We start from the raw sequence: 23,576 nt of genomic DNA, 5'->3' as shown, positions 1-23,576 counted from the left end.
AATTAGATTTCAAGACCAAGATTCGTAATGGTCATATTTTTTTCGATGATGTGTGAAAATACTTTATCACGGTAATTATGTATTTATAATGCGCATGAATTTTCATTATCAGGGCAAAACTCAATTTATATATAACATGCTAAATAAAAAAAATTATAGACGGTAGTAACAATTATAATATAAGGGTATGCATAGGAATAATTATATAAGCGTAAATAAAGTTCACGAAACATGCTCAAAATTTCATAATAAAAACAATAAAATATAAAGCATATGCTTAAAGATAGTAAACATAAATAAAATTCACAAGGCATGCTCTAGATTCCACAATTATATATAACATATATAATAATAATCAGATTTATGAAAGTGGAATATAAACAAAGCAGCCAAAAATAATAAAATTAAAAATAAAAACTTACTTGAGAGGAAGTTTTTTTTTTCTTTTTGGCGGGGTTAATAGCGTGTGTGCTTGCAGCGAGGCAGCGAGCAGGCCGGTGCTAGGCAGGAGTCGTGCGAGGCTAGGCTAGCGGCTAGGCGAGGTGTAGCAAAGGGGCAACCGCGCGCTGGGGGAACAGAGGGCGCGGTGGGACTGCTGGGGTCGGTGGGCTGTGCATTGCTGTGCTGCAGGGGTAGGGTGGAGATGCAGGTGCGGGGGCGCTGGTGCAGAGAGGTTGCGAACGAGCAAAGTGGGGCAGTACGCAGGTGTGGGCGATGTGCGTGCTACTTGGGTGCAAGGCAGGTGCGCGTTGGAGGCTGGGCTACAAGGTTGAAGGCGGGGTGTTGCTGTGTGGGCACGGGGTAGGCAGAGGTGAGGACTTGCAGGCAGTAGGCGCTAGCGAGGCTAGCGTGAAGGTTTGATGCTGAGAAAAAAAAAATTATGGGATTTTTTCTTCTAGTTTCGACGGATCTAGGATTTTTTTTCTTGGCTATTGGCTCTGAGCGTGTTGATAACGTATAAAAGTAAAATGGGGAAATTCATCTTCTCATTTCATTAGATAGTTCCTTTATATAGGGTGAGGATTACAATGGTAATAACAATTACAATAATGACAATAATGGATGATTAGGTTGTAACCGCTAATTCCCTCTTCGTTAGTTACTTTGACGAAGGCACATAACGTGTTTTTCTTTTAACAATTTCAGATATTTTGTGTTTAATTAAAGAAGGGCAATTTCAGGTATTTCAAAATTTTAATCGTAAGCGCCTAATTAATACTGATACCCACAAGTGAGGCCGAACCCAGCCCAAGCCCCATGAAAGATCAAGTTCTTTCCCTCCCAGCCTTATACTGTGGCTGAAATGGGAGGATCATAAGGCCCATAGTACACCTTGTGTTCACACTACGAACCAGAAAGACAATTTCTCTGTATAGAACCTACTCTGAAATTGAGGCTAGACTGGAGATACAATCGAAAATCAGATTGCAATTCACCCCCAAAATCAAATCGAAAACCCTAGGTCGCTGATTTGGGGCAGAAACGGCGTCGTTGGCAGAGGAAGAGATGTACGGCGGCGGAGGAGACGAGGATGAGAGCATGGGATTAGGGACGATGAGGATGATGGTGACTAGTCCTACAGGGCAGTGGGGCCCGGACGAGACGAGGGAGCTGATCGCGATCCGTGGGGAGCTGGAGAGGGACTCCTCTGTGGCCAAGCGCAGCAAGGCTCTGTGGGAAGCAGTCAGCTCTAGGATGACGGCCAGAGGCTTCAGTCGAACTTCGGAACAGTGCAAGTGCAAATGGAAGAATCTCCTCATTCGATACAAGGTAAATGTATGCTTGAACCTAAAAATGTTCTTCATTTCATTTGACTAACGAATCCTCAGTTGGTTACTAGGTTGTTGGGTAGTATGAGAATTTGCACAATTGACAATGATTGCAGGGGTGATTGATTTTAGGATTTAGGTTGGGATATGGTTAATTACAGTAGTGATACTTGTTCAGGGGAAGGAGACGTCTGATCCGGAGATTGGCAGGAAATGTCCATTCTTTGAGGAATTGCAGGCGGTGTTTACTGAGAGAGAAAGGAATATGCAGAGATTGCTGCTTGATTCCGAGGCGGGTACTCCCCGTTCCAAGAAGAGGGTGAAGAAAGCGAGGTCAGGCCGATCCTCAGATGAGTTATCGGAAGACCCTGATGAGGATGAGGATGGTAGCAATGGAAATACTAAGAAGATGAAGGCTGAAAGAGTGGTAATGCCAAGAGTAACGAATGCTACTGCAAATTTTAGCAGTGGGAGTAGTAGTGTAACGGAAATGCTCAAGGAGTTTTTAAAGCAGCAGCAGAGGATGGAGATTGAGTGGAGAGAAATGATGGAGAGGCGGGCACAGGAACGGCAGTTGTTTGAGCAGGAATGGCGTCAGAGAATGGTAAAGGTGGAGAGGGAGCGGTTAATGGTTGAGAAAGCTTGGAGGGAGAGGGAAGAACAAAGGACGATGAGAGAAGAGAGCAGAGCTGAGAGGAGGGATGCCCTCATAAACAGTATCTTGAATAAACTTATCGATCAAACTAACTTCTGACTTTGTCAAGTAAATGGTTGATTTATTTTGTTTTGTTGTACAAGTTTGAGAGTCCTTTCCCCCATCCATTTAAGACCAGATCAGATTCTTCCATGGATGCTAAGATTTACCAAATTGCATACTTGATTTGCAGCTCTAGGCAGATAGTGTAAGGGCACTTTCTGTTTGCAGCTTTATTTTGTTTTGTTGTACAAGTTTGAGAGTCCTTTCTCCCATCCATTTAAGACCAGATCACATTCTTCCATGGATGCTAAGATTTACCAAATTGCATACTTGTTTGCAGCTCTAGGCAGATAGTGTCAGGGCACTTTCTGTTTGCCTCTTCATGTAGTGTATATGTTGCTCTTCCAGAAAACTGTGTAATTTCTCTTTCCTTTTCTTATTTTTAGTATTTTGAAGAAAGTATTATTCATGTAATAGTGTTGCATTGCTCTTAATGCAAATGGAAATTGGAGATTGAAATTTAAGTATGCATTGAAGATTCTGACTTTCGTATGTGACAACAACCTTAATTTGCTTCACTGCCAGCAACTACAATTTAGGAACACATAATTTGAAGTTTTCAATTGGTTATTCTTTTGTGCAATAAATTTTTGTGACAAATTTAAAGGCTTATTGGAGCTTAGTCTGATGTCCTCTTGACCTCCCTCTTTAATAAAACTCAATCAGACTAAGTTCTCACTTCCATGAAGGCTAACAGTTGCCAAATTGCATTGTTTTTTCAATTTGCAGCTCTGGGCAGAGAAGGTAGGGACACTTTTTCCCTTTTCTTCTTCTTTAGTGTATAATTTTTTCTTTTGTTTTTTTGTTTTTTCTTTGCTTTCTTAGTTCTTCATTTGTGAATTGGAGAGAGTATTATTTGTTAGCACATGAAACCTGAGATTGAATTGCAAGTAGGAGAATGTAGATGTTTTACAATCTTATGCGACGACTTTTTATGTATTGTTTAGAATAGAACTTTTCCGATTCACTCTCTGTAATAACAATTTGAAAACGAGAATTACATGTATTTAATTGGTTGTACTCTTGTTCAGCAGTTATTTTGTGCCTCACTTAGTCCTATTTAGGCTGTATTTAGGCCTGAGGTCATTATTTAATGAATAATTTGTAGAAGTTGGATATTGCTTGAATATGAGGCACCATATTTCATAGAACTTTTACCAAAATGCTGCAACTTGATATGCTAAGCTAAGCTAGTCTCTTCATTTGCTTTGTTCTGTATGCTGCTTGATAGAAGAATGCTTTGCTTGCTGGCCTATATTTTTTATGTGGTGCAGACTAGTACATATGTTCATGTTTTGCTTCGTATCCGTGCTGCCCTCACAAACCTCAAAGCTCCCTTGGGTGATGATCATGTAACCCGTTTCTGTCCATCACGTCAAGATATAACAATTTCTTGTTAAACTAAGAACATAGTGTAGAGAGACCTCTTTGACCACGTAGGTAGATCTCAATTTGGGTTTTTTTTTAGATTAATATGTCACGGTCTTCTGTTGTTGGATACAAGAATTCATTTCATGTTTTCGTCACTGTTAACATATAGATCTTGTACCAAAAACTAACACCAAATTCTAAAGAGTATACGTACGGTAGAGCCGAAACTTAAACTGAAGTTTGAATTAGACCCGATCCAGGAGGTTACTGCTTCACTCAAGGATAGTCTCTGAAACTTCAGGCACAAACACTTTTTGTTCCCCCCCCCACTCCAAGTGAACACAGTTCCAACCTTCTTGGATTTCTTTGGCTTGTTTTTTCAAGCAAGGGGTTGGCCCCGATGTTTACATCTAGAGGGAGCAACCGGTGGATCAGTTAACTATTTAAGCCTGAAGTTAACATGTAGGTCCGACACGAAGGTGTTCTTCCGACAGCCCATGGAAACATCTACTCGAGAAACAAGGAAAAGCTTAAGCCTAGCCCGTTTACGTTTTCTCTAGAAAAGCAGAAGTCAGTGCAGACTTCCTTTTAAGCAGAAGCCACCGCTAAACACTGTAGCGGTAAACACTGGTTTAATGAATATTTGCATTACCAACTCCAGTTTCTTGACGACACGCTCAGCTCGGACCGCCAAACCAATCGACCCCGAATCGAAATCCGGAGGTAACTTTTTCTGGTGTGAATTGCCAAATCTTATTCCTTCGACTCGGTTTGATTGAGATTAGACATGTCTGTCGAGATTAGATAATTCATCCATTTAGATTGGATGCTTTGAAATAAGTAGCTGAATGTTTTGGATGACTTGAATTTTGTTTATGTTGAGTTCATTTGAGCTGTGACAATGTTGAGTCTCTTCATAGGTTTCAATCGACCGTCTGTTTACCAATTTCCTTTCTTCTTTTGCTGCGTTTTTATTTTTTATTTTTTATTATATCGTTATTATTATGCCTCTGTTGCACTATCTAGCATTGCATTTGCTTTTTTTTTAAAGTAAGCTGCTAGCGCTGGTTGCATCTTTAGCCTTGGATTGTTAATGCTGTAGCTCTTTATCACACGAAACTTAGCTCTTTGTTAGTTGATCAAACTTAGCTTTCAAGTCTCATAGTTAAGCTTTATATTTGTTGCACTAATAGAACCTTAGGGAAGGGTACTAGGGCGGTCGGTTAGGGTTTATCAAGTCTGATCGTAGCTGCATGCATTTTGGTGTCATTAAGTTGAAGTAATTGTTTCCTTACTGATGGCCAAGAATTCAATAATTAGTTCCAGGAGCTCTAGTTAGAGTACCCTTCATAATCCAAATAAAGCTTGCTCTGAGCAAGAGCATTGCTGTGGCTTGTCTTTGCAAAAACTGGTCAACAGGAATGATTTAGTAATGGAGTTTCTAGTTCGCGCTTAAATCTCACATGTGATCTAGCTAGTTTCTTTCATATACTTGAGAAAAATATAAAGAAAAAATAATGCCACCTTGTATTCACGAAGATGAATGATATGATGTACCCAATCAGAAATAAATCAAATAATCAAAGTTCATTCAGTTTCAAAGATTGGCTGATGTTGGTTGCTGTGATTTTTCCTACTCTTTTTTTTTTTAATCTGTAGACAGTAGATTTTAACTGATGAGACATTTTCTGGTGTTTTTTGCTTGCTTCAATTATTTGCACAATCTATATATGTTGGTCATGAACACTTTAGGATGTTGTAGGCAATCTGATAAAGTTTAGTGAAAGACTCAAGAGTTCATCATATTTTGTTTGAAAATTTTTAGTGGATACCTCTAATCTCAATTTGTCCAGCTCATCTGCATATGTTGATCAAATTTCTATCCAGCCATTCTTCTTCCTTTGCGTGTCTAATTTCTAGGCTACATGAGTTGAAGACCTCAAATCCCTAGTGACTTGGCCATATTAACATATTGTGTGGTGTTCTGTATCCAAGTTGAGGAAAACTGGTGAGTTATTTACATTGAGTTTCTAAATGGATGTGGATTGCAATTTTATAATGATAATCAAGACACCGTGACAGTTAATGTGAGATACTGTCATTACTAGAGTATCCAAGATATGCTCCTATTATTACTAGAATAATGGAATTGAAAGAATAGATTTTGATATGATGCTATGCATGATGAAGCCGAAGCAATGTAAATGTGAGATTTTGCTGTGTATAGGCATCTCGGCATCTGATAGAATGGCCTCTGATCTCAAACCAGAGTTATCCAAGGAAGCATTTGTTTGGTCTGAAGGTCTGGGAATGGGAAATTCCTGTATCAGTAGCAGGAGGTCGTGTGCATTCCGTTTCTTAACATCAAAGAGAAGTGTGGGTTTAGGGTTGTGGTGAGAATGGAAGGCTTGGGTTAGGAAGCTCCTGTGATGAACCTGAACCAATTTTGCCGGACTCTGTAGAGGGTTGTGATGAACATGACACAATGATTGTAATTGCATCCTTTCTGTGGTTTGGCTTCAGTTTCTATCCCATGGCTTTCATGCTTCTGTATATTGCCTTTAGTTTCATTCATCAATCATAATATGAATACTCCAGCCAAGAGAAAGAAACAAATATATAGGTGATGCTCTGTTGCACCAATTCAAGAGAATGAATTGCAAGAATTGAAGAGGGATGGTTTCTACTAAATATTGGACTAATGTAGAGATTGGCATTTATCTTCTTTTCCTTTGTCATGGTGGATTAATGAATGTATATTAATTTTGTCTGACTTTGTGGTTTTTCAGTTCAAGATTGAGATGGTATTTTGGTTTATGTAATTTTATATTATGGAATCAAAGTAAAAATTTAGTAGAAATGTTGAAAAGAACTTTCACTAGGTACAAGAGAAATGTAGATGGAAGAAGAAGATTATTACACAGCAGGCTTGGTGAATTTTTGAGAGTAATGGATTATATTCCAGTGATCGAAAGATCATAACGACCGTACAAGATCAAGCTAGGCGATTCGAAGATCACCAATTACATTCATTGCTCACTTGATTGCAGAAAGAGTCGGGCTAACATCCAAAAGGATGTTGCAAAAAACTAAAATCCAAAAAGGAAAATGCAAAGCTAAAATCCAAAAGGAAAATACCAAAAAAACTAACAACTAGATTTATTTTGGCATGACCCTAATTTCTGCATATGCCTTGATTAGCTTGGAGCCCAGAGACTATCTTCGTGTACCCCTCCGCCCGTCAATGTAGTGAACAGCTTTGTTTTAGATCATGTTGAGTCCAGCCCATAACAAGCCCGCCAAAAGACTTGGCCCAACTCTAGCCTAAATCAGAGAGAGGAGGGAAAGTGGGCTTAAGCCCAAAAACCCAGCCCAACTCGCACTGCCCTCACTCTGAAATTTGGACGGGAGAGCTCCAGAAATCTAGGGATTGAGCTCGCCGGAACCACTGCTACCCCGACACAAACTACCTCTGCCATTCCAGCACTTCCGGCGGTCGGCCTCGCCCTTCAGCCATGGGAAGAATTCGACGGAGCCTGGTGTGGGTGCTCACCAAACCTCGTCGGCAATCTAGTCCGCCTCCAAGCCCCGACAAGGCTTCACTCCCAAATCCGCTGCATGGATCCGAGCACCACCGCCGATCGACGTCGTTGCAGCGACTGCACTCACAAGATCACCGTTCAAGGCTAACTCCAATCTAGAACCCTACTTCAACACCAATCCAACCACCCGTGCGTCAAAGCTTTGCCTCTGAGCCACGCCTTTCCACTGCAAATCGATGGGAGATGTCTTCCCTGCCTGCTCTACCGAACCGAGAAAGCGACGCTTGTAAGTACAGAATGGGTATATATTTCCCAACTAATGGAAATGAGTCAATGTGTCAACAACTTTAGAAATCAGTCTTAGGAGTGTAGGCTGGTTCGCATCCTAAAATAGGATTATGTTAATGTCTAAAAGTCCGGCGGTAGCTGAGCCTTAGTTAACGCTGATCCAGTAAGCGGATCGATACTTGTGATATTTCCAAAGCCTCCGTTACCTGTCAAGTAAAATACAAAGGGCGTTAGAGGGAGACCGCGCTGGGCGGTCTTCGACTCTCCGATGCCTAAGTTAGTCAATGTATTTATGTTGACAAAGTAACAGTAGGTAAGTATTGAATGCGTAATTAATGAGGAGAGAGGAGAGAACCTTTTATAGGTGAGGAGGAGGTTGATCTTCTCTTTGTTTTCGATGTGGGACTGATAAGCTTCAGTTCTCAGTAACGGAAGCTTCTGATGCCATCTTGGCGCGGCGCGTGGCGGCGCGTCGCCGCCGATCTGGAGGTGATCCGACGTTGGGGCTGTAGCCCGCCTGGCGGTGTGTCTGCATGTCATTCCTTTGGTTGGAATTAATACCTTTGGCGGTACAATGAGCGTAGCCCATTAGAGCTAATTATGCTTGCAAATGTACATGTATGTACAGATTACAATATAACTTGAATCCTAATTGGGACTGCATATCAATTTCAATATCTCTAATGATGTTATGACTTTCTTGAATTACCAAACCATCAACAGAAACTAAAGCATCACACATAAACACCAAATCTGTTGACACAGTAAAACCCTTAGAAAAAGGAAACAGTTGCGGGCACTATGCCGGTAACAAATCCACTAAAGAAATCAGTACATAAAGAACTTATAGACACTCATTCTTCCTAGACCCAATCTAGAAGGCAGCTCTGTCTCTACTTTGCTACTGATTCTGAATGATGGATATGAACCTCCTTCGTCAATCTTCAGATGGCACAACTCTTTACATAGTCGTCAATCATCTCAAGGCACAAAGGCATGTATGCAACACACATGAAGACATACACAAATGGTGTTTTAAAAGTATGGTTTTCTGGATTTGACAATCCTTTGGAAGCTAGACATGGAATAGCTTACCAAGACATTCTCAAAGAAAATTTAGGCTTAGTGCATTTCTAGAGAGATCTGAGCATGAGGAAAACTAAAGAACAGTGCTCTCTCTCTATGCAAGTGTGTGGCTAGCTGAGTATGAGAACCTATTTATATGGAAAGACTTGAGCTAGGGCTGACTGTGTATCTGTAATAAAGATAACTCATTTGTTTAAGATCAGACACATTAAAAAAGCAAGCTTAAGACAAGCTGCCAGCTTAGCTTAGACACACAGGATTGAAAAGCAAGTCTCATCCTAAGCTAGGATAGATAAGAACCTTCAGTCCTAAAACAGCAAGCAATATGAATGCAATTTATACCTGATGATGATGAGTTGAGGAGACTAGGACTTTTCTGTTTGAAATCTCCATATATATATATATATATATATATATATATATATATATATATATATATGAAGTCCCAAGAGATGAACAATTCCTATTTATAATGACTCTTGATTGTTGAGCTAGGAAAGGCCAATTCTACAATATTTTACACTAACAACGCTGGGGTGTCAATGGCAGATAGAGGAAGTCGTCGCCCTGCTTCACGAAACAAGGGTTTCAAAATACAGCTCCGCAAAAAGTCAATAGGCTTGATGTATTTGTTACATTTTAATTAAATAAACTACAACAAGAATTTATAATTCACATGATAGTTAAGAATAATTTATATTTGACCTACATTATATTACCAAAAAAAATAAGGCAAAAAATTCTTTCATGTCCAAATTGGTCACTCTACAAACTCATACAACTTTTAGTTTTGAGTTTACCAAACACTTTGTCACTATTTTTAACACTCACAGCACTTATAAAAGTTCAGTTTACCAAACACTCAATTGTTTTGCTTTTCAGTCACTTATTCTCATAAATAAGTAAAAACCAGCCTTTCTTAAAAGCATTTCCATATCAAACACACCCTTGGTGGAGTTAATTTTTTTTTGTTTTTAATTCTTTTATGCTTATTCTTTTTCCGAGTTTTAAATGTGTTTCTATAGTACTTAGCTACTGCTTTTGCTTTGTTGGATTTCAAAGAAATTCTTATTCTCTAGTGTAATTGACAAGTTTTCTTTTTGCTAGAGTGCATTCATGTGTGTATTAAGTTATTTATGTTTTGATAGCTGAATTCCAAGAGACATTAGGACACCAATTTTTAGACTTCATTAAGATAAAACACAAATTTATCTCGATGATGTATGAATTGGCTTTATGTTTAAAAGGCTTTCAAATCTTAGACTTCTACAAGTAGATACAATATGAGCGCTTTGTTGGTGAACAAAAGAATCGTTGGCCACTCAAAGCTTCCTAGGGTTTCATTTTCTACGAATAAAAATATTGTCTCGTTTTTACTAAGCACAGTTTGAAAATTAAACATGAGAAGATTCTTAAAGCATGAAGAGTTGCATAACAAGCAAACAACTCAATAAAACTGTGGCACTTGGGCCATAGACGCGAGACATCCTACAGTATGGTGTATGTAGCACAACTTTGACGTCTTAGAGCAACTCCAACAGCTTTGCCATATTTTAATTTTTCTCTATTTTAGAGAAAAATGAGCATCTTTTGCTTCAATAGTGTACATACATGTACATTTGCAAGCATAATTAGCTATAATGGGCCACACTCATTGTACCGCCAAAGGTACTAATTCCAACCAAAGGAGTGACATACAGATACACCGCCAGGCGGGCTACAACCTCAGCGTCGGATCACCCCCGGGTCACCACCGACGCGCCGTGCCAAAATGGCATCAGTAGCTCCCAGAGCTGGGAACTGAAGCACATCAGTCCCACATCGAAAACAAGGAGGAGGTCAGCCTCCTCCTCACCTATAAAAGGTTCTCTCCTCTCTCCTCATTAATTACGCATTCAATACTTACCTACTGTTACTTTGTCAACATAAAAACATTGACTAACTTAGGCATCGGAGAGTTGAAGACCGCCCGGCGCGGTCTCCCTCTGACGCCCTTTGTATTTTACTTGACAGGTAGCGGAAGCTTTGAGAACATCACAAGTATCGATCCGCCCACCGGATCAGCGTTAACAAAGGTTCAGCTACCGCCGAACTTTTAGACATTAACATTTGCGCCGTCTGTGGGAACCCTTGAACAAAAGGTTATCCCACCACAATCACCATGACTAACGGTAGCGGGGGAAACGCTGAAGAGCAGGCGGACCATTCCGCCATTCCCCAACCCCCTGACCCAGCGGTAGGCGTTAACCGCGCACTATTCACAACCCCGGCCAACCCCGGCGGTGAGGCAAATCCAAGCAGCAGCCGCCCACCGGGCCAAGATCTCGTCACTATGTACGAGCTAGCACTGGCGGATCTTCACAAGGCAAACAGAGAGCGTGAGGAGGAGCGCAAGGAAAAGGCTGAGGCCCAAAGACAGGTGGCTACGCTCATGGCACGTTTTGAGGAACTGAAGAGGACGTTGGAGGCCACCGCCCGCCCAGCACAGAGCGAGCAGTCACATAGCACCAGGCGTAGTGGACCAGTCACTGGCGCATTGTTGCCAGGGCCAGTCATACAGATGCAGGTACCGCTGGACCCACCTGAACTTTTGAGGATGGGACCACCGCCCATCCCCCAGCTAATGATAGAGCAGGAGGCGGAATCACTGCCACACTCCAACCGCCCAGAAGCTAGGGCGAGAACTGAAGGCAATCCGCCTGCGCCAAGGCGCAGGCAGACCCAGCGGATTGTTTAGGCTGATTCCGTCGGCGATGCAACCGCCCAGATATTGGAAAGGATGCACCAACTGGAGCAGAGGTTGATCTGGGCGGAGTCGGGCACCCCAGCGCCAACTCAGAATCCACTTTTCGCTTCCAGACCTGGGCCCTTCACCGCTGCGATTCTGCAGGCTATCAGACCAGCGTCTGCAAAAACCCCAAAGATGTCGCATTACGGCGGAATGTCTGATCCCTTCGTTTACATGGACACCTTCAAGAAAGTCACCAACAACAAGGGATTCGACGACGCCACCCTATGCCACTTGTTCAGCGAGACATTGGACGGTGAGGCGATGAGTTGGTTTTTCGAGTGTCCGCCAGGGTCCATTGACTCATTCCATGCACTGTCACACGCCTTCCTCTCTCGGTTCATCCTATTGTCCGCCGGACATCACAACACAAGTCAGCTGTTCTGCGTCAAGCAAGGAGCGGACGAATCACTGAAGGCCTTCGTCACAAGGTGGCGGGCGGCAGCGTCTCAGTGCCGTGACCTAGACAAAACAATGGCATTGGCGGCCTTCAAGCAGGGACTCCTCAAAGGGCCATTCCTCTATCACCTCAACTACAATCATCCTAATGCGGCGTATGACCACGTCATGAGTGAGGCGGTCATCCATGCCCAGGCGGAATTCCTCACATATGGAGAAACCCCACCGCCACCAGCAACTCCAGCAAAGCCAACACAGCCATCCTCCAGTCATCAGGAAACTGCTCACAAGACCCCTTCAGCACCGCCAACTGACAAGAAGAGGGAGTGGCAGCAGGGCCACCACCAGAACAAGCTGCAGAGGGACCAACATTACAACAAGGGCAACCGACCAACCCATGGGGATAACCGCAACAAGCAGGCGGAATCCTCTCAGCGGTATGCAGTGTTTACTGTCCTCACGGCCTCTTATGAAGAAATATACAATTAGTGCAAGGATCAAATCCCACCGCCACCTCCTCCAAAGTTCCCAAAAACGGGCAAGCCCAGGAACACCGGCAAGTGGTGCAAATACCACGAGGACAGCGGCCACAATACCAGCAGCTGCAATGCTCTCAAAACGGCCATTGAGACCTTGTACCGTGACGGCAAGTTGGAGCAGTTCAAGGTGCGCCAACCACCACCAGTAATTGCCAACGTTGAGACCCTGGGCCGCATCAACACCATCGATGGCGGTGCTCCAATTACCAGCATGTCTCACAGGGCAAGGAAGCGCTATGCACGCGCCAATCATCCAAAGGAGGTCTGCAACATCCGCTACGAGAGGTCCGCCAAGCTCCCAAAATCAGGTTGGGAACCTATTACCTTCTCAGAGGAGGAGGAACGCGGGGTGCACCTACCACATGACGACCCATTCTTGGTCGACGCCATTCTTGGCAAATTCTCAGTGGGGAGAATCTTGGTGGACAGCGGGTCCGCTGTCAACGTCATCTTCAGCGGATGTTACAACCACCTCAAGCGGAACAAGAAACTACTCCAGGATCACGAGCCACTGCTCAGCTTCTCCGGCGACGTCACACAACCGCTGGGGTCGGATTACATGCGCCTGGTTATTGGTACTAGTCCATGCATGGCGGAGGTACATACGGAATTCATTATTGTCGATTGTTTCAGTTCGTACAACGCCATCATTGGACGACCAGCGCTTAACAAGCTCAAGTGCATTATCGCCGGATACATGCTTCTCATGAAGTTCCCCACACCCAACGGCACGGGCTGTGTGAGAGGAAGTCAACAGTTGGCTCGAGAATGCTATTCAACGACTGTAGCACGGTCAGCACGCCGCCATGAAATTCTGACGGTGGGTAATCAGGCACCAAATATCTTTGAGGATCCTAGGGATGAGAAGAAGAAGTATGTCAAGAAGGAACCGGTCAACCCGGAGACGCCGTTGAAAGTCATCTGCATCTCGGACGAGCACCCTGAGCGGACGGTCCGCATAGGCGCCCAACTAGACCCAGAGGTAGCGGCGGAGCTCACTCAGTTCCTACGTGATAACGCCGCCGTCTTTGCTTGGTCCTACGCTGACATGCCAGGTATCTCTCCTGAAATTATAACTCACAAGCTGACCATCAAACCCTCCTTTTATCCCATCAAGCAGAAGCGGAGGGCCTTTGATGAGGAAAAGTACCAGGCAATAGGAGAGGAGGTTGCCAAGCTCCAGGGCATTGGATTCATCCGCCAAGTCATCTATCCCCAGTGGATCTCCAATTTGGTAATGGTCAAGAAACCCAGCGGCAAGTGGCGGATGTGTGTCGACTTCAAAAATCTCAACAAGGCATGCCCAAAGGATAGTTTCCCGCTACCTCGTATCGATCAGCTAGTCGATGCAACCGCCGGACATGAACTCCTCAGCATGATGGACGCTTTTTCCGGATATAATTAGATCAAGATGCATCCCGGTGACCAGGAGTGCACCACCTTCACCACCGATAAAGGCCTCTACTGCTACAATGTCATGCCTTTCGGTTTGAAGAACGCCGGTGCAACTTATCAGCGGTTGATGAACGCCATGTTCGTTGAGCATCTGGGAAAAATCATCGAGGTTTACGTGGATGACATGCTAGTCAAGAGCATAAAGGCCAGCGGACATGTGGCCAACCTCAAGATCATAGTAACCATTCTCCTGGCCTATGGTATGCGCCTCAACCCAGAAAAATGTTTCTTTGGAGTCACCGCCAGCAAGTTTCTGGGTTACATCGTCAGCGAGCGAGGCATCGAGGCCAACCCGGACAAGGTGCAGGCCATCCTTAACCTGGCGGACCCCGAGTATAAGGTGGACGTACAATGCCTCCAGGGCAAGTTAACCGCCCTTTCTCGATTCATCTCCAGACTCACTGATAAGTGTGCCCCATTCTTCAAACTCCTCAAAACAACTCACAAGAAATTCATCAACTGGAACCCAGAGTGTCAGGCGGCGTTCCGGGGCCTGAAGGAATACCTAGCGACAGTCCCTCTCCTTTCTGTCCCTGTGCAAGGAGAAACACTATTCATTTACCTAGCGGTATCAGTATCAACGGTAAGCTGCGCCATTGTCCGGCGGGAAGGCCAGGATGAGCTCCCAGTGTACTACGCCGGCAGGGGCATGAACGGAGCAGAAACGAGGTATCCTCCTCTGGAGCAACTGGCCCTCGCACTCATCGTTGCCGCCAGGCGCCTCCGCCAATATTTTCAGGCTCACACAATCCATGTGTTAACCAATCAACCGCTAAGGCAAGTGCTGCAGAACCCTGAACACTCGGGGCGCCTCAGCAAGTGGGCCATTGAGCTCAGTGAGTTCGATATTGATTACAAGCCAAGAACCGCCATAAAGGGCCAAGCAGTGGAGGACTTCATCACTGAGCTCACCGAGCGCCAGCCAGAGCCCGGAACAGACATGATAACCGCTGAGGAAGCGACTCCCCCACAGTCAGATTGGAACCTGCATGTGGACGGCTCCGCCAGCGCCAAGGCCAGCGGCGCCGGAGTCATCTTAACAGGACCCGGGGGACTGAACGCGGAGTACGCGTTGAAATTCAACTTCAAAGCTTCAAACAACATGGCGGAGTACGAGGCACTCATTGCCGGCTTGCTCCTCGCCATTGACTCAGGGGCTGACAGCGTCAACATATTCAGCGACTCTCAATTAGTCGTTAACCAGGTCAACGACAGCTTCCAAGCCAAGGACCAACAATTAGCGGCATATTTGGGGTACGTCAAAACGTTGCTAAAAAAGTTCAAATTTCACACCATCACACAAATCCCCAGGGAAAAGAACGCCAAAGCTGATTCACTGGCGAGACTGGCAACCGCCCAACCACATCAAAGTCCAGCGGACAGAAGAGTGGAGTGCCTTGACAGGCCAAGTATCACAAAAACCCTGGCGGAGATCTTCAGCATTGAGGTCCGTCCCAGCTGGATGGACGAGATCATTTAATACAAGCGCAGCGGCACACTGCCGGAGGACAAGGTTCAGGCGCGACAACTCAAGCGGAGAGCAACTCGCTACAACATCCGGAATGGCAAGCTTTACCGCCAGGGATTCACCCACCCCAACCTCCGCTGCCTAACCCCGGAGGAGGGAAGAGTGGTTCTAGCGGAGATACACGGCGGAGAATGTGGAAACCACTCGGGCGCCAGATCCTTGGCCAATCGCACAATGCGACAGGGCTACTTCTGGCCCACACTTGCTGATGACGCCCGGCGGATTTCGAGGTCTTGCCATAAATGCCAACAGTTTGCAGATCTCCCACATGCACCGGCAGAACCACTGTAAGTCATCATCGGCCCTTGGATTCACTCCACGTGGGGCCTCGATTTGATGAGAAAGTTCCAAACCGCTAAGGGCCAGTTCAAGTACATCATTGTTGCTATCGACTATAACAGCAAATGGATAGAGGCTGTACCTACATGTACGTTTGCAAAGCATAATTAGCTATAATCAGCCACGCTCATCGTACCGCCAGAGGTACCAACTACCGTCAAAGGAGTGACCCACGGATAGGCAGCCAGGCTGCCAAGACGGCATCAGAAGCTACTGAAACTGGGAACTGAAGCACTTCAGTCCCACATCGAAAACAAGGAGAAGATCGGACCTCTCCTCACCTATAAAAGGTCCTCTCTTCTCTCTTCATTATTACGCATTAACTACTCATTTATTATTGTGCTGCCTATATGTATCAACTGACTTAGGCATCAGAGAAGTGAAGACCGCCCAACGCGGTCTCCCTCTGACGCCCTGTCTTTCATTTGGCAGCCAGCAAGGATCATCAAATATACAGAGTAGCGGTCCGCCCACCGGACTCGCGTTAAACGGAGGTTTGGCTACCGCCAGAGTTTGAGCATTAACATTGGCGCCGTCTGTGGGAACCTTTGAATAAAAGGTCATCCCATCACAACTACCATGACTAGCGGAAGCGGGGGAAACGCCGATGAGCAGGCAGACCAATCCGCCATCCCCCAACCATCCAATCCAGCGGTAGGTGTTAACCGCGCACTATTCAACACCCCAACCAACCCCGGCGGTGAGACGAATCCAAGCAGCAGCCGCCCACCAGGCCAGAACCTCGCCGCCATGTACGAGCTGGCACTGGCAGACCTTCACAAGGCAAACAGAGAGCGTGAAGAGGAGCGCAGAGAGAAGACCGAGGCCCAAAAGCAGGTGGCTACGCTGATGTCACGTTTTGATGACCTGAAAAGGACGTTGGAAAGAACCGCCAATCCGGCACAGAGCGAGCATTCGCACAGCACAAGGCGTAGTCAGCCCAACGCTGGTACATCGATACCAGAACCAGTCGTACAGATGCAGGTTCCGCTGGACCCACCTGAACTATTGGGGATGGGACCACCGCCCATCCCCCAGCTCATGTTGGAGCAGGAGGCAGAGTCGGTACCGCGCACCAACCGCTCGGAAGCTAGGGCAAGAACTGAGGGCGATCCGCCTGCACCAAGGCGTAGGCAGGCCCAGCGGAGTACATACGCCGGATCTGCCGGCGACGCAACATCCCAAATTCTGGAGAGGATGCAACAGTTGGAACAAAGGTTGGTCCGGGCGGAGTCGGGCGCCACGCCGCCAACTCAAAGTCCACTTTTCACGTCCAGACCAGGGCCCTTCACCGCTACAATTCTGCAAGCTATCAGGCCTGCGTACGCAAAAACTCCAAAGATGTCGCATTACAGCGGTACATCCGACCCCTTCGTCCACATGGACACCTTCAAGAAGGTCACCAACAACAAGGGATTTAACGACCCCACTCTGTGCCACTTGTTCAGCGAAACACTGGACGGAGAGGCAATGAATTGGTTCTTCGAATGTCCGCCAGGATCCATTGACTCATTCAACGCACTATCACATACCTTCCTCTCCCGGTTCATCTTATTGTCCGCCGGACATCATAACACGAGTCAGCTGTTCAGCGTCAAGCAGGGAGAAAACGAATCACTAAAGGCATTCGTCACAAGGTGGCGAGCGGCAGCATCTCAGTGCCGCGATCTAGACAAATCGATGGCATCGGCGACCTTCAAGCAAGGACTCCTCAAGGGGCCGTTCCTCTATCACCTCAACTACAATCATCCAAATGCGGCATATGACCATATCATGAGTGAGGCGGTCATTCACGCCCAGGCGGAATTCATTACATATGGAGAAGCCCCACCGCCACCGGCAACGCCAGCAAAGACAACGCAGCCCATCTCCAGTCATCATGAGACCGTTAATAAAGCACCCGCCGCACCGGCAACTGACAAGAAAAGGGAATGGCCACAGGGCCACTACCAGAGCAAGCGGCAGAAGGACCAATACCACAAGGGCAACCGCCCAACCCAGGAGGATAACCGCAACAGGCAAACGGAGTCTTCTCAACGGTATGCAGTGTTTACGGTCCTCACAACCTCGTACGAGGAAATATACAATCAGTGCAAGGATCAAATCCCGCCACCTCCCCCAGCAAAATACCCAAAGACGGGCAAACCTAGAAACACCGGCAGATGGTGCAAGTACCATGAAGACAGCGGCCACAATACCAACTGCTGCAACGCACTGAAAACGGCAATTGAGACCTTGTACCGTGAAGGCAAGATGGAACAGTTCAAGGTGCGCCAACCGCCACCCGTGATCGCCAACGTAGAGACGTTGGGCCGCATTAACACAATCGACGGCGGTGCTCCAATCACGGGCATGTCTCACAGAGCAAGGAAGCGTTACGCACGCATTAATCACCCAAAGGAAGTCTGCCATATCCGTTACGAGAGATCCGCCAAAGTCCCAAAGGTGGGTTGGGAACCTATTACATTCTCAGAGGAGGAGGAGCGCGGGGTGCACCTACCCCATGATGACCCCTTCTTGGTCGACGCCATTCTTGGCAGGTTCTCAGTGGGGAGAATATTGGTAGATAGCGGGTCCGCTGTCACCGTCATCTTTAACGGTTGCTACAGCCACCTCAAGCGGAATAACAAGTTGCTCCAGGACCACGAGCCACTGCTCAGCTTCTCCGGTGACGTCACACAACCGCTCGGTTCTGACTACATGCGGTTGACTATTGGCGCTAGTCCATGTATGGAGGAGGTACATACAGAATTCATAATCGTTGATTGTCTCAGCTCGTATAATGCCATCCTCGGACGACCGGCGCTCAACAAGCTTAAGTGCATTATCGCCGGATACATGCTTCTCATGAAGTTCCCCACACCTAATGGCACGGGCAGTGTGAGGGGAAGCCAGCAGTTGGCACGCGAGTGTTATTCAACGACTATAGCACGGTCAACACACCGCCATGATGTCCTGACAGTGGGAAACCAGGCACCGCCACCAAATATCTTCGAGGACCCTAGGGATGAGGAGGAGAAGTATGTAAGGAAGGAGCCGGTCAACCCGGACACATCCTTGAAAGTTGTCTGCATCTCAGACGAGCACCCTGAGTGGACAGTCCGCATAGGCGCCCAACTAGACCCAGAAGTAGAGGCAGAACTCATTCAATTCCTACGTCATAACGCCTCCGTCTTTGAATGGTCCTACGCGGACATGCCAGGTATCTCCCCTGAAATTATCACTCATAAACTGACCATCAAACCCTCCTTTTATCCCATCAAGCAGAAGCGGAGGGCCTTCGATGAGGAAAAATACCGGGCAATCGGAGAGGAGGTCGCAAAACTCCAGGACATTGGATTCATCCGCCAAGTCATCTACCCCCAGTGGATCTCAAATTTGGTAATGGTCAAAAAGCCCAGCGGCAAGTGGCGGATGTGTGTTGACTTCAAAAATCTCAACAAGGCATGCCCAAAAGATAGTTTCCCGCTACCCCGTATCGATCAGTTGGTCGATTCAACCGCCGGACATGAGCTCCTCAGCATGATGGACGCTTTCTCCGGATACAATCAAATCAAAATGCACCCCAGCGACCAGGAATGCACCACCTTCACCACCGACAAAGGCCTCTACTGCTACAATGTCATGCCTTTCGGTCTGAAGAACGCCGGTGCCACTTACCAGCTGTTGATGAACGCCATGTTCGCTGAGCATCTGGGAAAAATCATCGAGGTCTACGTGGACGACATGCTAGTTAAAAGCATAAAGGCCGGAGGCCATGTGGCAAACCTCAGGATCATAGTAACCATTCTCTTGGCCTATGGTATGCGCCTCAACCCAGATGTTTCTTCGCGGTCACCGCTAGCAAATTCCTGGGATACATTGTCAGCGAGCGGGGCATCGAGGCTAACCCAGACAAGGTACAGGCCATCCTTAATCTGGCGGACCCCGAGTATAAGAAGGACGTCCAGTGCCTCCAGGGCAAGTTAACCGCCCTTTCTCGATTCATCTCTCGACTCACTGATAAGTGCGCCCCATTCTTCAAACTCCTCAAAACAACGCACAAGAAGGTCATCGACTGGAATCCAGAATGTCAGGCGGCGTTCCAGGGCCTGAAGGAATACCTGGCGGCAGTCCCTCTCCTTTCTGTCCCTGTGCAAGGAGAAACCCTATTCATATACCTAGCGGTATCCGCATCAGCGGTAAGTTGCGCAATTGTCCGAAGGGAAGGCCAAGAGGAGCTCCCGGTTTTCTACGCCGGCAGAGGCATGAACGGAGCAGAAACAAGATATCCTCCCTTGGAGCAACTGGCCCTCGCAATTATCGTTGCCGCCAGACGCCTCCGCCAATACTTCCAGGCTCACACGATCCATGTGTTAACCAATCAGCCGCTGAGACAAGTGATGCAAAACCCCGAACATTCGGGGCGCCTCAGCAAGTGGGCCATTGAGCTCAGCGAGTTCGACATAGAATATAAGCCAAGAACCGCCATGAAGGGCCAGGCAGTGGCGGATTTCATCGCTGAACTCACCAAGCGTCAGCCAGAACACGGTATTGAGCCAGAACCCGGACCAGAAATGGTAACCGTTGAGACAACTCCCCTACGGTCAGAGTGGAACCTGCATGTAGACGGCTCCGCCAGCACCAAGGCCAGCGGCGCCGGAGTCATTTTAGCAGGACCCGGGGGACTGAACGCGGAGTACGCGTTGAAATTCAACTTCAAGGCTTCAAACAATGTGGCGGAGTACGAGGCACTTATCGCCGGTCTGCTCCTCGCCATTGACTCAGGGGCTGACAGCGTCAACATATTCAGCGACTCTCAATTAGTCGTTAACCAGGTCAACGACAGCTTCCAAGCCAAGGACCTGCAGTTAGCGGCATACTTGGGATACGTCAAAACGTTGCTAAAAAAGTTCAACTTTCACACCATCACACAAATCCCCAGGGAAAAGAACGCCAAGGCTGATGCACTGGCGCGACTGGCAACCGCCCAGCCGCATCAAAGTCCAGCGGACACAAAGGTGGAATGCCTTGACAAGCCAAGCATCACAAAGACCCTAGCAGAGATCTTCAACATTGAAATCAACCCCAGCTGGATGGACGAGATCACTGTATACAAGCGCAGCGGCACATTACCAGAGGATAAGGTCAAGGCACGCCAAATTCAGCCGAGAGCAACCCGCTACAATATCCAGAATGGCAAGCTTTACCGCCAGGGGTTCACCCACCCCAACCTCCGCTGTTTAACCCCGGAGGAAGGAAAGGTCGTGTTGGCAGGAATCCACGGCGGGGAGTGCGGAAACCACTCGGGCGCCAGATCCCTGGCCAATCGCACAATGCGACACGACTACTTTTGGCCTACGCTTGGTGAGGACGCCCGGCAGGTGTCAAGATCTTGCCACAAATGCCAGCAGTTCGCCGATCTCCCACATGCGCCGGCGGAACCACTTTCAATCATCATCGGTCCATGGGTTCACTCTACATGGGGCCTCGATTTGATGGGAAAATTCCCAACCGCCAAAGGACAGTTCAAGTACATCATTGTTGCTATCGACTACAACAGCAAGTGGATAGAGGCAGAGCCACTGACAGCCATCACTACCGCCAAAGTCATTCACTTCCTCTGGAAAAACATTTACTGCCGCTATGGCGTCCCACATACAATCATTACAGACAACGGCACACAGTTCAACAACGAGGAGCTCATTTCATTCACCGCCAATCTGGGCACCAAGATGAGCTTCGCATCTGTCGTCCATCCCCAAACCAACGGCCAGGTCGAAGCAGCAAACAAGATAATCAAGAAGCTGCTAAAAAAGAAACTCGACACTGCCAAGGGCTTGTGGGCGGAAAAGCTTCCAGAAGTGCTATGGGCCATCAGGACGACTCCATCCTCCGCCACAGGTGAAACCCCCTTTTGTATGACGTTCGGAACTGAGGCCGTTCTACCTGTCGAGGTAACTCAACCCACCGCTCGGGTCGAGTGCTACCGCCCAGAGACCAACGGCGATGGCATCAACCTGGACTTGGACCTCCTAGAGGAAAAACGACACAAGGCCCATTTGCAAAACCTGCAAAACAAGCAATGAGTATCGCATTTCTACAACGCCAGAGTCAAGGCCCGGAACCTCCAACTGGGGGACTAGGTAATGAAGGAAGTCATTCCACCGCCAACAAAACTCCGCCCAACTTGGGAAGGTCCATAGAAAATAGTAGAAGTCGTTAACCCAGGCACCTTCTACTTAATGGACAAGGATGGCGTCACTACGACCCACCCTTGGAATACCGAACACCTTCGGTATTACTACAAATAGTCATGTTGCTACCCAGGAGCATCTTGACTTAGCTAAATTTTTGTTCAATATTTAGCTAAGGGAAGCTACCCAACGGGTACATCCCCACTTTTGTCAACACTGACCAGTCAGTTATCAATGAAACGAGGAATTATTCAAACCATTGTTACCAAGTCTAGCACTGAGGGCAGCTGGCAACGCCAGTAATCGTCAGCGGACCACATCCGCTACGTTGTGCACTTGGACCAATCTTAATTCCTTTAATATTTCATTGATTGCAAAAGAAAATCCCAAGTCAAAACTCTAGCGGTATAGACATGTCATCACAAAACATCAAAAATTCCATAATTCATATATTCAGGGCTGGGACTCCCCACCCAAAAATATTCCTTACATTAAAAAAAAAATACATATATCTTCAGCCTCAGCGGCTACACAATCATAGAAGGCACGTCCGGCATCTCAGGGGTTGGCCCCGGCGTCGCCTACTTCGGACTGCGGCGGCTGTACGCAGCTTACTTGGTCAGTCCCTCGAGCGGTGGGACTTGGCGTCTCTATGGTCCCATCCGCCGGAGTATGGTACCCACTGCCTGAGCTGCCGCCTCCTGCTGAGGGACTGGGTACTGGCGGGAGTTTCTTCGTCGGCGCTACATTCTTTGCTTGCGGCGCCTTGGGCAGGGACGCCTTCGCCCAGTCAATGGCACCCTTCGCTTGCAGCATCTCCACGTTCGCTAGGGCGCCGGCCTTCGCCGATTCATTCATCGCTTTTTTGTATTCCGCCGACTACTTGAATTTCTCCACAGCGGCGGCGGCTGCTCGGCTTCCCTCGTCCCTCAGCTGGGTCACCTCACCCTCCAGTCTCTTCACCTCCCCTTGCCTGGCGGCAGACTCCCGTTGCAGGATATCAATTTTCTTATCCTTGGCGGCCACCCGCTCTTGCAGCAAGGCCATGTCCTGCTCCAGCTTGGAGACATGATCATTTCGTTCTATGTCCCGCTGGATAGCCACGTCTAGCTTGCCTCGAGCGTCCGCAGCATCACAGTCCGCCTTCATCAGGCGTCGCTCCACATCCGCCAGCCTGTCCTTGGCATCCACCAGCTCCCTCTCAAGCCTCTTAACCTCCTCCCGTAGCTGTACCTCAATTCGGGGTTGCTTGGAGGCCGCCAAGAACATTTCGTTCAGCCCAACCGCCAGGTGCCCAAAGGCTGAGCTAAAGGGCGACTGCTCGATCGCCGTTGGCCGCGTCATCCCTGCTAGACCGCCGAACCCCAACCGCTCGCACAGATGATAGAGAAACTCCCGCTCACTGTCGGTCATGAACTCGGTGAAGGCGGCGAAGGAGTCTAGATCGCTCACAGGCATCTCTCTCTCGGCCGTCACGGGGGCCTTCAACGGGTCTTGTCGGGCCTTCTTCTGCATGTGGACCTCGAGGGTCTCGTCATC

At 47.3% G+C, this 23,576-nt stretch overlaps 1 protein-coding gene and 1 long non-coding RNA gene across 2 annotated transcripts; both read left to right on the top strand.

Moving 5' to 3' along the window:
• Positions 1-1,255: 1,255 nt before the first annotated feature.
• On the top strand, positions 1,256-3,018 carry LOC133745440 (trihelix transcription factor GT-3b-like). Its single transcript, XM_062173514.1, has 2 exons — positions 1,256-1,770; positions 1,948-3,018. The coding sequence occupies exons 1-2, from the start codon at positions 1,507-1,509 to the stop codon at positions 2,521-2,523; spliced, it is 840 nt and encodes a 279-aa protein (XP_062029498.1). The 5' UTR covers positions 1,256-1,506; the 3' UTR covers positions 2,524-3,018.
• Positions 3,019-5,477: 2,459 nt separating this feature from the next.
• Positions 5,478-6,670, top strand: LOC133745441 (uncharacterized). The gene is made up of 2 exons (XR_009863624.1): positions 5,478-5,905; positions 6,125-6,670. It is a non-coding gene; the product is annotated as an uncharacterized LOC133745441 (long non-coding RNA).
• Positions 6,671-23,576: the final 16,906 nt, after the last annotated feature.

Source organism: Rosa rugosa, chromosome 4, assembly GCF_958449725.1.
Source record: "Rosa rugosa chromosome 4, drRosRugo1.1, whole genome shotgun sequence".
Classification (NCBI taxonomy): domain Eukaryota; kingdom Viridiplantae; phylum Streptophyta; class Magnoliopsida; order Rosales; family Rosaceae; genus Rosa; species Rosa rugosa.
This window is presented reverse-complemented; position numbering and strand designations above follow the sequence as displayed.